This window comes from Callospermophilus lateralis, chromosome 3 (assembly GCF_048772815.1).
Source record: "Callospermophilus lateralis isolate mCalLat2 chromosome 3, mCalLat2.hap1, whole genome shotgun sequence".
NCBI classification, from domain to species: Eukaryota; Metazoa; Chordata; class Mammalia; order Rodentia; family Sciuridae; genus Callospermophilus; species Callospermophilus lateralis.
The window spans coordinates 31,830,037-31,844,447 of record NC_135307.1 but is presented as its reverse complement, the minus strand read 5'-3'; the positions used below and the strand labels follow the sequence as shown (position 1 = coordinate 31,844,447).

Genomic DNA, 14,411 nt, shown 5'->3' with positions numbered 1-14,411 from the left:
GATGTTGTAGATATCTCAGGCTACATTAAATATATAATCTCACCAGTTTTGTTTTACTTTCTAATGTGGCTTCTAGAAACTTTAAAATTAGAGTTGCAGCTGTTCTGTGTGGTTTGCATTCCCCTTAGTCTCCCCGTCATTGATGTTTTGGACTCTCCCTACCTTACTTCTAAAGTGCCTTGTGAAGGGCTGTTTCACAGTTGCTCTGTGAACCCTTCTTTCCAAATCCTCTCACCCGTTTTCCCAATCCTTCACATTCCTATGAGAAGGAAGTCATTTTTCCACTTAGTGATGAAATTCAAATGCATGGTTTGAGGTATTGCTTTAGTGAGAATAGAATTTGTCAATCAGGCTTATGACCGACAATACCTCTCCCCATCATTTGGCATAAAGAATGGAAAATGGGCTCCCATTTCCTGAGAATTTGAGTTTCAGATGGTGGCACAAAATGGTAAAATGGAAAACATTTATGCTTGCCATTAATTTCACTCAGGCTGCTGCCTGGGGACGGCCTTGCTGTGAGAGATTTCTTTCTTAAAAAAAATAAAGTCTGATTTCAGATTATGCTTTGTCCCTCAGGGATTTAATAATTTTAGTATTTCTATAATTGGGTTTTTCCCCCTCTTTAGCTAAATTTAGCTTTTGCTTTGGATTTTAAGACTTCTCCTAACTTAATTTCTTCACTCTCAGGGTACCCCCTTTTAAGCCCCCAGTTGTGATATGCAGTGAAGGTGTTCAGAGCTAGTTGCTTGTTTCTGTTAAGGTTGTGTTCTTAGGGTCTGCTTCCCTGTCCTCCTTAGGTCTCCTACAGCTGTGTCCACTCCCAGGGTGACCTTGTGTCTTCTTGGTGTTTAGAGACTCAACAGTTGGGATTGAGTAAAAGAAAGCATGGTCAGCACTGCCTGGGTTTCTGGTTTTTGAAATGAAAATAATTATAGGGCTGAAAGAGGATCAGAGGCAGAAGATGAAGTTTTGGATCCATTTTAAGTGTTAATGAGAATCAGTGTGGTTCCACCAACAAGAAAGGAGTATTAATTGTTTTTCTCCCTGTGCCTTCCCCTAATAGGAGCTGCTCCGAAACCTACCGCATGCCAGTGATGGAGTACAAAATGAATGAAGGTGTTTCATATGAGTTCAAATTTCCCTTCCGCAATAATAACAAATGGCAGCGGAATGCCAACAAGGGGTCTCATTCCCCTCAAGTCCCATCCCAGGTACAGAGTCCCATGACCTCACGGCTAAATGCTGGGAAAGGTGACGGGAAGATGCCTCCTCCAGAAAGAGCCGCCAACATTCCTCGAAGCATCTCCAGTGATGGGCGCCCGCTAGAGAGGCGGTGAGTGCACCTCCCCGAGGTTTCTGAAATTTAAGTAGCACCAGGTCCATACTCACTAGTCTTAGTCCTTCCTAAATTTTGCTAGAAATCAAGAATTAAAGCGGAGATGCGTGCATGAGTGATTTTCAAAGCATGGTAGAATTCCAAAGCCATAAGGGTATCTGAGGACATATTTCAGCAAAAATTTCGGCCCTGTGCAGTGATATTATTATGTTTTGCTTTTTAATTTCTATGTGATTGTCAACAGAAATCATCTTTGTGCATTTAGCAGCCATAGGGATTTGAATTTAGCAGTCTCTTTGAGGTGACAGTGGCTATATTACCATTTTTGACAGTCTTTGTTGTTTGGGGGCAAATGATATGCTAGGAGCAACAGAATGTAGATTTTGGGTTGAATATCTATATTTCTCTCACTTTATTAATGAAGAATTCTGAGAAAGGAAAACTGGAATAGCACATTTTCCATTGCTCTGAAAGTAGAAGAAAATGGTAGGGAAAAGGTATTCCACAGGAATGGGTCAAAATACCAGCGCTGAGTTAAACAAGCTAAAGGGAAAGGGATTTTAGGATCCCACAATGTAAAAAACCAAAGTTTATTATTAAATTGAAAGTCGGTAAATTCCCTCACAAAAGATAACTGGTCAGCTCTGCACTTGATCGCCCTAGCATCTTTGTCTGCAGCATCTTGAAGTAGAGACAAGGACTAAAATCAAACAAAATTAAGTAGTTTCAAAATGTGATTGACAGTTGGCCATAAAATTTTAAATACACTGTAAATCTAGTTGCCTCAAATCATGTATGCTAATGAAGGAAACAGAATAATTGAATAATCTGCTGGTCACCTGACAGAAACAAACCACTGCTGCTTTCTGTCCACTCACTGTCCTTTTCCCATCACTTCTGCTTGTCTTGATCGCATCTCAGGATTTTTGTGGAAACCCTCAGAGCTAGAGTGAAGTCCGTACCCCAGGAACTGTGTTGGATAGAAGAGAATTCCCATGGAAGTTAAAATGTGATCCTGACTCATCTGAGTAGCCAGGTCCAACAAGAACAGGATGCCAAGGAATACGTCCCTAACATGCTTAAATAGTCATCGGTCTGCTTTGGAAGCAGAAAGATAGAAGTGGAAGAAGCACACTATGAAGTCTCTGGTCTCAGTCTAGCTTTTGAGCTATTACATAGAATCTCATCTCTTAACCATTATAGAATACTAAGACATGATGGAGTATAATTTATAGAAACAAACACACACAAAACAAGTTGTCTTTCTAAAATTCTTCGTTTAATCCTAGAGATTTATTTACAGATCCTTGCTATTTATCTCAGAAAAAATTTCTCACCCACAGTAGCCCCATTTCCATCTGAACTCTTCCTGCTTTCATTATTTTTGAGGAGAAAAGGATCCAAGAGATCTCTGAATAAATTTTTTGTTCTACACATTTCAGAGTTGGCTCTTCCCAAAATGTGTGTTACCGGTAATTCATGGTTTGGCCCTCGTTTTGAAAGATGAACCTAGGAAGCCATTGTTCAGAGGAGTGCTTTTCCCTGTCCATGCTGTCTTCTTCCTCTGCAGAACAGTCCAGAGGTTTTCATGAGTGAAAGTGATTGAGTCATTTCCTATACATAGTATTCCATATGATAAAATAGTGGAATATATTTTGATTTCACATTGAATTTAATTTTGCAACTGAATCTAAACTGAAGCTGAACAAAAATTCAGCAAACTGACCTCTAAAAGTGAGGGTATTTTTTGCTTCTAATTGTCGTCTTACAGTGTCTTTCAGGGTTAGGGAGCATGGGACTCCATTTTCTCCAGATGAGCCCCTTTCATTCTAGAGGTGATTTCTGCATGTACTGTGACTTAACTCTGCCCGAGAGAGCACATCTTACTGAGTACTCACCCCAGATTATAAGCATAGTCCTGTGACTCTGCAGGCTGTAGAGACAAGAGTGGTAGAAGTGAGACTGCCCTTGGTCGGGGGATATTTAACCACTACTCATTGTCCCCTCGGATTTTTTAGTTTCTGGTATCCTTAGAGTCCAAAGACAAGGACTTCACAGTTGAGTCATCTTCATTTTGAAATGTTTGGTAATTAGGTGGGTAGTCTTTTGTGGAAATATAGAGTTCGGTTTCCTACCCCATCGTTCCCAATTTTTAGTAACATGATATTTCCTTTATAAGTTTAATATTAAGGTATAAATAAAAGGTACAGCTGGGGAAACTTGTTTTGCTATGAATTCAGGAAAACTCAGGCAGAGTAGATGCATGACACTCACAGGAATACTCTTGAGTCCCTCTTGAACCCCAGGTTCAGAAAATTTACCTTGAAATATAATTTTCTCCTTGAAATATGGTAAAATACAACTGAAAGGTTTAAGTAGTCCTTTTATAATCTTAAAACATCTTAGCTTAGATGTTCCCTGGGACACACCCATCCATTTGATTCTCCCCTATATACTAGTCTCTCTCTCTCTCTCTCTCTCTCTCTATATATATATATATATATATATATATATATATATAGACATGGGGCACTTATGAAGTACAGTATGGAACTTTCAGATGAACCCTAAGTAGTCAAAACAAATGCCAGGGGTCTGCCTTATGTTTGCCATACAGTTGTTTCATTCTTTTTCCTCCCTCGGAAAGTAATGTTTAACTGTAAGTCGCCTCTGCCCATGCTGCTTCAGTCTCTCTTCTCTGTTTGGCCAGGTCCAGCAAAATCCATGTTGCCTGAAAAATAATCATTTACTGCTTTGTACAAGCAGTTTTTCTTTCATTGTATACCACATCTCAAACTTAAAGGTCATTAGGAACTTTTTTTAAATTTGTGGAACAAATAATGTTTTCCTTTAAAACCAAGATCAGGATTTTTACTTAGGAAGTAATGTTGGTGTTTTGAATTTTTAGTAAGAAGTTTTCAACTGGACAATATTCTTCTCTATACATTGCTAAGAGAAGCTGGCATGTCAGAACCAATGGCCCTTTTGCCATCTAAAATCTAACTCTGTTTGGTTTGAATGTGAGAGTTGTAGGCTACTCAGGTGACCTTCTGACTACAGAATTTTGTATTATTTGCAGGAAAAGTAGTCATTAACAAATTAACATTTGTTCAGCAAAAACAGGTAACGTGATACAATTTCTATTTTCACTGAACTTGATACATTACTGTGTTTAAACATAACATGGGGTCGTGATAAAACCCTAATCTATGCTTGTAAGCTTGAAAAAGTCTCACTATTCTAGGGACTTAGAATAAACAGCAGGCATGTTAACATACAAAATAATTTTTCTTTCTCTTTTTTTTTAGATGAAGTTATCACCAATCTTTATTCAAGTATTAGATTTTAATCGCATTGAACTGTTGGTGGGGTCACAGTTGCATGACTTGACAGGAGGATCCTTAAATCGTGGATCTTGAGAGCACTGGCTAGGTCCACATTGACTTTCATAATTTTAAAGCTACTTGGTATTTGTCAGTCCTTGCTAAAATTTCCTTTGCCTCTTTTTTCAGTCTTCTTGTTGCTGTGCTTTGGATGAGCATTCCCCACAGGTCTATATAAAATCTTGGTCCCCAGGGTGGTATTAGTCAGAAATGGGACTGGTGGGAGGTCCTTGGGTCATTGGGGAAATGCCCTCAAAGGGAATGGAGGGACCCTTCCTGTCCCTTTTTTCTGCTTCATAGTTGAAAATGTGAGCACTTGCTCTGACACACATTCCCGCCATGAATGCTGTGCTCACCAAAGGCCCAAACCATTGGAGCTACCTGATGTTGGGCTCAAGCCTCCAGAATTGTGAGCTGAATAAACCTTTTCTTCATAAATAGCCTGTTTCAGATATTTTGTTTGTAGTGATACAAAGCTGATGAACACACTTCCAAAACTTTATTTCCTGTTTATTCATCAGCTCTTTACATCTGTCTCATCACCCTAAAATTCTGTGCTCCTCATGATTATGTACTCATTTTTCTTTCTCTAACACACTGCAGTATCTAGGTGGTCATCCATTTCACTAACCTCAGCCATCATTTATGTGGGATATTCCTTAATTCTGTTTTCCCTTGTCCTCTTTTTCACTTTTCATGTTCATATGCCTGACTGTCTACTGAACATCTGCACTTGAATGTGACACTTGCACTCACTGCCCAAACTGTCCATATAAAATATGCCCCACCTTCCATCTCTTCCTTCTCACATTGGTGAATGGCTTTTCCATCGACAACATCTAGTAGCTACATCTACTCTCCAGAGCAGACCTAGAATTCATAGTCACTTCCTTAATGTTCTTATTCCACCCCACCCACCATAACCTACCAAGTCCTCAGCTTCTGTTGAGTTCCTCATTTTTAAGCTTCTTCCTTGCCATTGCTTCAGGAGCTCTTGTTTCATAATAAAATTAATTTTCTTTCCTAAATTGTTGCTAAATTTCTCCAAATATGGTGCCAGCCTTGTTCTAGAATGGTAATCAAACAGAAATGGAGACAGTGCTCAAGCCATGCTTCTTTGCCTGCTCTCCCATGGTTCTGCACAGCCTTCAGGGCCAAGTCATGTACCCCACCCCCATCAGCATGGTTGGTGACAGCCCTATGAGTTCACCTGCTTGTCCTTCCGTCTCCTGTCATTATCAGCTGCACACCTGCCTCTTGAATGGCCACGTGCTCCCTGCTGCACCTCCTCCTCCCTCTTTTCCACAGCTTACCTCCCATGAGCCTCCTAGGATGCTTTTAGTTTCTTCAGGACATCATCCTGGGCTGGGCTGGGACTCAGTGGTAGAGCACTTGCCTGGCCTGTGTGAGGCACTGGTTTTGATTCTCAGCACACAATATAAATAAATGAACAAAATAAAGATCCATCAACATCTAAAAAAAAAAAATCCTCCCAAGCTGGGGCTATTGCTCAGCGGTAGTGCACTTGCCCAGCATGTGTGTGTGGCACTGGGTTCAATTCTCAGCATCACATACAAATAAATAAAATAAATAAAGGTCAACAACTTAAAAAAAAATTATCCTCCCATTTCTACTTTTCCTATCTCTACTTAACTGCCCCAATGGGAATGTTGATGTCACCAAATGCCTTCTCAATTCACAGAATTTATTATACTTCATTTTAATCTGATTTGTTCATTTTTCCAACTTAGCCTGTCTTATTCATCTTTGTATTCTAAGAACCAAGTAGAGACTCTGACCTTTAATAGGTTTCCAATGAATAACTGGGGACAGAAGTTAAATCAATTTAGAGGAAAATAAAATTTTTTTTAATAAAAATTAAATGATGGTTAAAGCAAACTACCTAGTAATATAAAATCATAGCATTAAAGCTATACTTAAGTTAGATTTTGTTGGCTAAGTTCTGTATACTCCTGTTTTAAAAGTATATCATTGATAAAACTTGCCTAAATTGACTCTAAGTGAAATGTAAGTTCTTGATTGAATCTCCTATATAAGTTTCAGTTTCAACTGAAACAGAGTGTTGTATTTATCATCAAGAAAAGTAGCCGAGCACAGTGGAACACGCCTGTAATCCCAGTGGCTCAGGAGGCCCAGGCAAGAGGATTGCGAGTTCAAAGCCAGCCTCAGCAATAGTGAGGCACTAAGCAACTCAGTGAGACCATGTCTCTAAATAAAATACAAGATAGGGCTGGGGATGTGACTTAGTGGTCAAGTGCTTCTAAATTCAATCCCCAGTTCCGCCCCCTGAAAAAATAAAAAAAGCTAAAGTAAAAAACCAACGGCTGAGCTTGACTTAAAGTCACCAGACTCCAAAGCTTCCTTTTTCCCTCTCTTCATGAGAACTGTCTACTCTGTTGTCCGCATTGGAATTGGAGTCAGTATAATTTGTAAGGTCACATTGTTAGATGATGTGATGTTCAGGAGGAGGAGGCGCAGCAGGGAGCACGTGGCCCTTCAAGAGGCAGTAATGGTTCCTATTAAGGCATTTCAGAAATGGGCACAGCAGTGTAAAATTGGCATGCATCTCAGCTTCCTTTCATTTCCGCACTCCAGAGTGGCCCAGGGAATGTTGGGGAATGCTCCAGTGTGATCCCAGCTCAGTCTCCTGAATTGCTTTTAAGTGGTTCCTCAAGCCGCTTTATACTCTTCCTAGGACAGTGTCTCCATGGGAGCTGCACCTGTGTTGTGGAGCCCCCGCCCCACCCCGGGGTCTGGAAATTCTGGAGGCCCCAGAGTGCAGGCTGTGTACGTAGGACAGTGTAGGGATTTGGTAGAGCTTCCCAGCCTGGGCCAACGTGTCAGACTTCAGCCTAGTCTTGGATAGTGTGTGGTGGGTCAAGGTGTTTCCATGAGTAAGTTTTGTTGTCTTCAGTGACAGTATCATGGTTAACTTCAGCGAGACAGAAGATGAATTCAATTTAGCTTGCTGTGCTAAATACGAACCCTGGTGAACTGTGTCCTCAGAAGTCATAGGATATTCTGTAAAGATCATCTGTGAGAATGATATGGATCTTTGAGATGTTCTTGGAATAGACAGTTGTATTCTGGACAGAGTAGTGAGATGGTATACAGTAGTGTAGCCCCACATGTCTCCAAGGATTTATACTCCTGTGTTCACCTAGCAGTTGGGTCTTGCTTTCCTACCCAGCTCAAGGGGAGATTATATAAGGACTACCCTGGGTGGCCTAGCCTAGTCACATCTTTATGGAAAAATCTATAAGAACCACGGTGGTCCCAGGGCCCCCTACTCCTCCCAACCATCTACACACATACTAGACATGATGAAGGCCTCCCTGGAAGCCATATCTAATCTGTGTCATGCTGTAACCTATGTCATATAAAAGTATGGTGACAGAGTGGCAGTTTGGGATCTGCCTATCATTAAATTGCTGAGGAAAATGATTTTAATTTCTTTTGACCTGCGGGAGCAGTTTCTGTGAAATAATAAGGTGAGCAGGGTATCCTTAAGGCTGGTCAGCAGAGAGGAGTAGTCTCTTCACCCAAGTGTTCAGGCCTAGCACCTGTTCTCTTCTGCAGGCCAAATCGCAGGAGATTGAGAATAAGGAACATAAGTGTGGTCCTGGAACATCTGCACCCACTCCTTTAGGTTCTACAGACTGGTTTTAAGGAACAGCACAAATATAAATGGAGGAGATGTTGGGGAGCAAGGCAGTTGCTGCATGCCTGTGGCCCTGCTTGGAATTGTAAATAGATACTGGCCCCTGCTCTCTAGGAAAATCTGAATGAAACCTAGTAGTCTTCTAACGTATTGTTCTTTGGTTCTTGTAGTTTTTCCTTTACATTACAAAATGACAAATGACTATCCACACCAAGTGGCACAAAGTAAGAGCAGACATATAGAAAGAGGTACAGAGCAGAGCAGGCCTGACCATGGTCAGCAGTGTGTGAGTTGTGTACTGGATTATACCTACCTAGAGCAATTGTCAGGGGTGGGTGGAGGTCCCAGAGACCGCCTGAGTGTACCCAGCAGCCATTGTGAGCAGAGGCCAGCAGGTGCACTGAATTTACCTGCTAGTTCCATTGTTTCTGTTTGTGGACTGGGATAAGGGAATGAAGTTAGTTTGGTTTGGGTTTTGTTGGTTGGTTGGTTTGTTAGTTGGTTTCAGTCTTTAAAATCCCCACATGCCTAAAAACTACCTGACTTCTGAAAGGATTTGATTGTGACTTCTTTTTATGAAGTGTTTGACTTGGTAGAGGGCAGGACCAGTGTAGGCAGTTAATATTTGTGGTAGGCTAATTGTTTCTTTCCTCTATGTATTTTATCAGTTCTCTTGCACTTTGATAGAGAAAAAAATTACTGAGTCTTTCCATGTTGCTTACATCTGGAGGATCAGCTCTGACCACACCACTGGTTTGTCTTAGAACTTGCTGTTCTCCCTGTGGCCACACAGACAGAGCTTGTGCTTCCTTGGCTAACCATATGAGGCCTCGCCCAGTAGCACCTGCTTGTCCTTGTAGCTGTGGCTCCTATCAGTCTGCTCCCTGTGCCCCGGGCTTCACCTAACGTGCTATCATGGACTGCAACGTACACACCTCATGTTCCTCCACCCTCACTGCTGATTTCCTCCTAGTCCTGTCTCGGATACATGTCCTACATGAAGCTTCCTTTCCCCTAGTTTCCCCAACTAGTCTAATTGCTAGCCCGCCAGAGGCCCTCTATACTCTTTTTGTACTTCCCTGATGATGGTTATCTTTTACTTACATTTTATTTAAAAATTACAGTGAACTATGTTTGAGTCATATTCTGTGCCAAGCTCTGTTCAGTATTCTTCGTGTAAATTTTCTAGGCTAATCTTCCCAACAGCCAAGTAGTTGGTTGCTCTTTATCCCCTTCATGGGTGAGGATGCCCAGCAGCTAGGACATGAAATCATTGGGCAAAGTAATAGCTTGTTAATGGTGAAGCTGAGATCAATATCAGGCTATCTGACAAATCCACCTCCACACACTGATGGCACTCATAACTGTTGGCAGAATGGATACACATCCGCTTATGTGTTGAGGGGCTCCAGCCACATTCACTGCAGTCAGGCCAGCTTCGTGGGTCTGCAACCTGTGCAGCTGTATAGAGCTCACCCTTAGAAGGACTCATTAAGCTTGGCTTAATGCTCTGCTGTTATTTTGAAACTTACTGTTTGAACAAGGATACCCACAGGTTTGTTATGTACTGAGTTCTACAATGAAATAGCTAGCTAGTCCTGCTGCAGTCATTTTTATTTTGACCTTCAGAATCCACTATAGGTATAAAATTGACTTTTCTTGAGGGGCACCCATGTTGTATGCTAAATTGCGTACCCTCATAGTCAGCAGCTATGAAGTGAGGGTCCACGTGTCTTTTTGTCTTTTTTGTGGGAAAGGCTGTATTGCCTCAACTGTACCAGAGCATGCTTTCTTATTGTAAATCACCCTTGTCCTCGGAAGGCTGGTGGTAGCTCTGTTCACAAAGCGCACAGTAGGAAGGCATGAAAGACAGAGGGAGGAGTTGCTTGGATTTGAACAATGTGTTTAAACTCTAGCCTGGATAAAGCATTCACATTATGTGATTTTGAATCATTTTACAGAAGAAAAAAGGTATTAACATAATTCTAAAAGGATCAGTGGATATATAGTGATGAAGACAGAGTGCTTAGTTGGTCCTGTTTCCTGGGTGGATAGCACTTTAATTGCTAAGTTGTGGTAAAATGCTGTGCTTAATTATGGACTCAGGTATCTAATTTGTCAGTCACAGCTGCTATTTGAAACCTTCTGGATTGTTTTGTCCGTCGTTATACTGTTTGCACTTGGGTTACAGAGGGCCTTACCCCCTGGGCACGTCTAAGCAGTATTGTCACTTTGGAGTAAAAAATAGGAAACAGAAGTGCAATTAATCTTAAATACTCAGGAAGCTATTTTACCATTAACTACTTGTCCTAGTGTGAGAATACTTCTGGAAAACTGAGGAACCCATATTTAATCTTGGACTTTCTCTTCTGAAATGACCAGCCCTTTTAACAGTTTGTTTCCATTGCAATGAAGTACATTTGATATAAATGAAAAACGGACATTCCCTGTAGCCCTTAGAGTGTAGGTGTTATTGTCTGTCTGTGCTGAAGACCACAATGTTTTTAGTCAAAAAGCTCTGTTTTTCATTTCTGTAGATGGAGGTAAAAGGGAGCCCCAAAGAATATATAGCATCAGTTATTTTGAAAATATTTACCTATTTCTTGACTAAATTTTTTAAATGTAAAGGGGAAAATCTTTTGAAATTAAGCTAAAAGGTTTAGAAAATTCTTATCTCACAGCCACCAAAATGTTCTTTAAAAAAAATTATTGCTGACATTCAACAGAGTTGAAAGATCTAACAGTAATTGAAAAATTAATCTTCATTCTCTAAACCAGTGTAGGCAGTAACATCAGATATTTAGGGCCCTTAAGACTAAAGCAGAAAGATCTAGATTCATCTCAAAAAAGAAGAAGACCTTACGTAGACCTCGCTCTAACATCACAGGTCACAGTGACCATTAAAACAGATTCCCTTTATGAGGTGGGGTGGGGCAGACAGGTTCAGCAGGTCAGCAGGCTGGCTTCTTGTGGAGCCCGGGAGGCACTGTTCCCAGTTCCAGAGCAGTCCTTTGAAGTGCCAGGCAGCCGCCAGGCCAGCTTCCAGCAACTACTAGCTTCCAACTGTCTGCAAAAGTGGACTGCCAGCACTCAGGCAGGCGGTGCCTTCCACTCCCTGAATAGGTCTTTTCTCAAATATTTGCATGAAGGCATCAAATTCAGAGTATTTGGAAAGAATAGTAAAGTAGTAAGTCACAAGAGCAAGGGCTAATTCTAAATTTTTCTTTGCCTACATGCATTTACAGCCATAAAAACATCTGGGTGGCATTTGGTCAGTTGTCATATGTATGTTCTGTGTGTGCAAACAGTCAGAAAACAAAGCCACTATTGAGTTATATAAATGCCAGAGAGGGATGGGAATGAATGCTGGCCTTCTGGAAATGCTATTTTTTCACTTTGGGATAACTCCAGTAACCAAACAGAATTTTCTGGTACATTTGCCAAATAAAAGAGCTAAGATTGAGAACTAGCATGAGATATCTTAATGTACGTTTTGGAGAACAGGGTAAGAAAAGCAAACTGTAAAGACAAATGTAAAAGTGACACTCTGAAGGAGTCGTGTTGTCACTTGCTCACTGAAGCATATGCATCTCGCCATGCCCCCGAATCGTTGTTCGTTAGCATTACTTTTTACCTGGAAGAGACTCTGAAAGTCATCAGGACCCCAAATGTTGCATTGGCTCCACTGTCCTCACATTCTACTCCCACCCCCGCCCCGTTCTCCTGAGCATCATCTCTTCCTCTTTGCAAGAAGAAAATGAAAACAGTTAGATAACAAAACTATAGCTGGAGTTGCTCTGTATTGGGGGCATATAAAAGCCAAACTCTTAGGGCAGAAAAAAAGTGTGGTATCTTGTTACAGTGAATGTCTGCCATTCCTCAATCCTTAGTCGTCGTCGTCGTCTTCTTTTTTTTTTTTTTTTATTTACTCTTTCCCTTCTATGATCAGTTAGAATGAAGGGTAGTATCTCTACTTTTTTATATATGTCTGTTTTAGAAAAGGTTCCCTATGTTGCTCATTGAAGGATGAAATATCCTATATATGTCAGTTAATTATAAGTTATTGATTATATTATTGAGTTCTATAGTTTCTTTGTTCGGCTTTTGTTTGGAAGATATATCCAGTGGAGAAAGAGGTGTTTAAAGAAAGTCACCCAAAATTATTGTGTTGTGGTCTATTTGACTTTTGAACTTGAGAAGAGTTTGATGAACCTAGATGCTCTCTTGTTTGGGCATATATGTTTATAATTGTTAAGTCTTGTTGGTGTATGGTTCCCTTGAGCAGTATGTAGTGTCCTTCTTTATCCCTTTTGATTAACTTTAGCTTGAAGTCTACTTTATTTGATATAAGGATAAAAACCCCTGCTTGCTTCCGCAGTCCATGTGAGTGGTATGATTTTTCCCAACCCTTAACCTTCAGTCTATGGATGTCTTTTCGTATGAGATGAGTCTCTTGGAGGCAGCATATCATTGGGTCTTTTCTTTTTTTTAGATCCAATCTACTAGTGTATGTCTTTTGACTTGTGAGTTTAACATTCAGGGTTATTATTGAGACATGATTTGTATTTGCAGCCATTTTTGTTTATTTTTGGTGTTTAACTTGACTTGTTTCCCTCTGATTAGTTTTCCCTTTAGTGTAATACCTCCCTTTGCTGATTTTTATCATTGTTTTTCATTTCCTCTTCATAGAATATTTTGCCAAGCATGTTCTATAGTGCAGGCTTTCTAGTTGTAAATTCTTATAACTTCTGTTTATCATGGAAGGTTTTTATTTCATCATCAAATCTAAAGCTTAATTTTTCTGGATATAAGATTCTTGGTTGGCATCCATTTTCTTTCAGAAAATGGTATATGTTGTTCCATGATCTCCTCCTGGCTTTGAGGGTCTGGGTTGAAAAATCTGCAGAGATACGAATTGGTCTCCTCCTATACGTGATCTGATTCCTCTCTCTTGTGGCTTTTAATATATTCTCTCCTTATTCTGTATGCTAGGCATTTTCATTATAATGTGCTTTGGTGTAGATCTGTTGTAATTTTGTACATTTGGTGTCCTGTAAACCGTATTTGTTTTTCCAAATCATTCTTCATGCTTGGGAAATTTTCTGATATTATCTCATTGAAGAGATTGTGCATTCCTTTGGTTTGAAACTCTTTGCCTTCCCTGTCCCAATAATGCTTAGATTTGGTCTTTTGATGCTGTCCCATAATTCTTGGATGTTCTGTTCATGGTTTCTTACTATCTTCACTGTGTGATCAACTTTATTTTCCAGATTGTATACTTTGTCTTCATTATCTGACATTCTTTCTTCCAAGTGATCTAGTCTGTTGGTTATGCTTTCTATTGAGTTTTTTATTTGGTTTATTGTTTCCTTCATTTCAAGGATTTCTGATTATTCTTTTTTTCTTTTTCAGGGTCTCTCTTTCTTGAAGTAATCTTTTGCTACCTGTATTTGCTCTCTTATCTTTGTTGGAGTGATCAATTTTTGCTTGTATTTGCTCATTTAGGTCATTCTTTAATTCACAGGTCATTATAATTATGAACCTTCCGAACTCCCTTTCTGACATTTCATAAACTTCACTGTCTGTGGGTTCTGTTATTGTAGTATTCTGGTTTGTTTGGGGGTACTTTCCTCCCTTGTTTTTTCATGTTGTCTGTGTGTCTTCCTTTCTTGCAGTGTCGATCTGAGACATTACAGTGTCTACTCTATAATCTTGTAGTATATATGCAGATTATTTGTACCTCACCTTGATGTTGGGCTTCCAGACTCTGCTGGTATCCTTCAACTAAAGGTGGTGGCGACAGTAGCCAAGGTAACTCAGAGTAGTGGAGGTGCCCCAAGATGTCTTACAGAGATAGGGCTGAAAGGGTGGGCTTTACACTGTCTTTGGGATGCCTGCTCTGAGATGCAGCTACTTCTAGGCACTGTCTGTTGTCAAAAGGGTAGGGGCCATTGCATTGGGTAGGCTATGGTGACCTGCTGTTTCCCAAGATGGAAGTGGGTTAGGC

The 14,411-nt window shown here is 40.3% G+C and overlaps 1 protein-coding gene across 6 annotated transcripts in view; it reads left to right on the top strand.

Moving 5' to 3' along the window:
• The window catches only part of Sipa1l1 (signal induced proliferation associated 1 like 1), a 130,296-nt gene that overhangs the window by 75,797 nt on the left and 40,088 nt on the right, over positions 1 to 14,411 (top strand). For all 6 annotated transcript variants that reach the window (XM_076849928.2, XM_076849927.2, XM_077109129.1 and 3 more), the window contains exon 9: positions 1,067 to 1,336. In XM_076849928.2, coding sequence (XP_076706043.2) covers positions 1,067 to 1,336 — 270 coding nt within the window. The remainder of the gene's footprint in view (positions 1 to 1,066; positions 1,337 to 14,411) is intronic.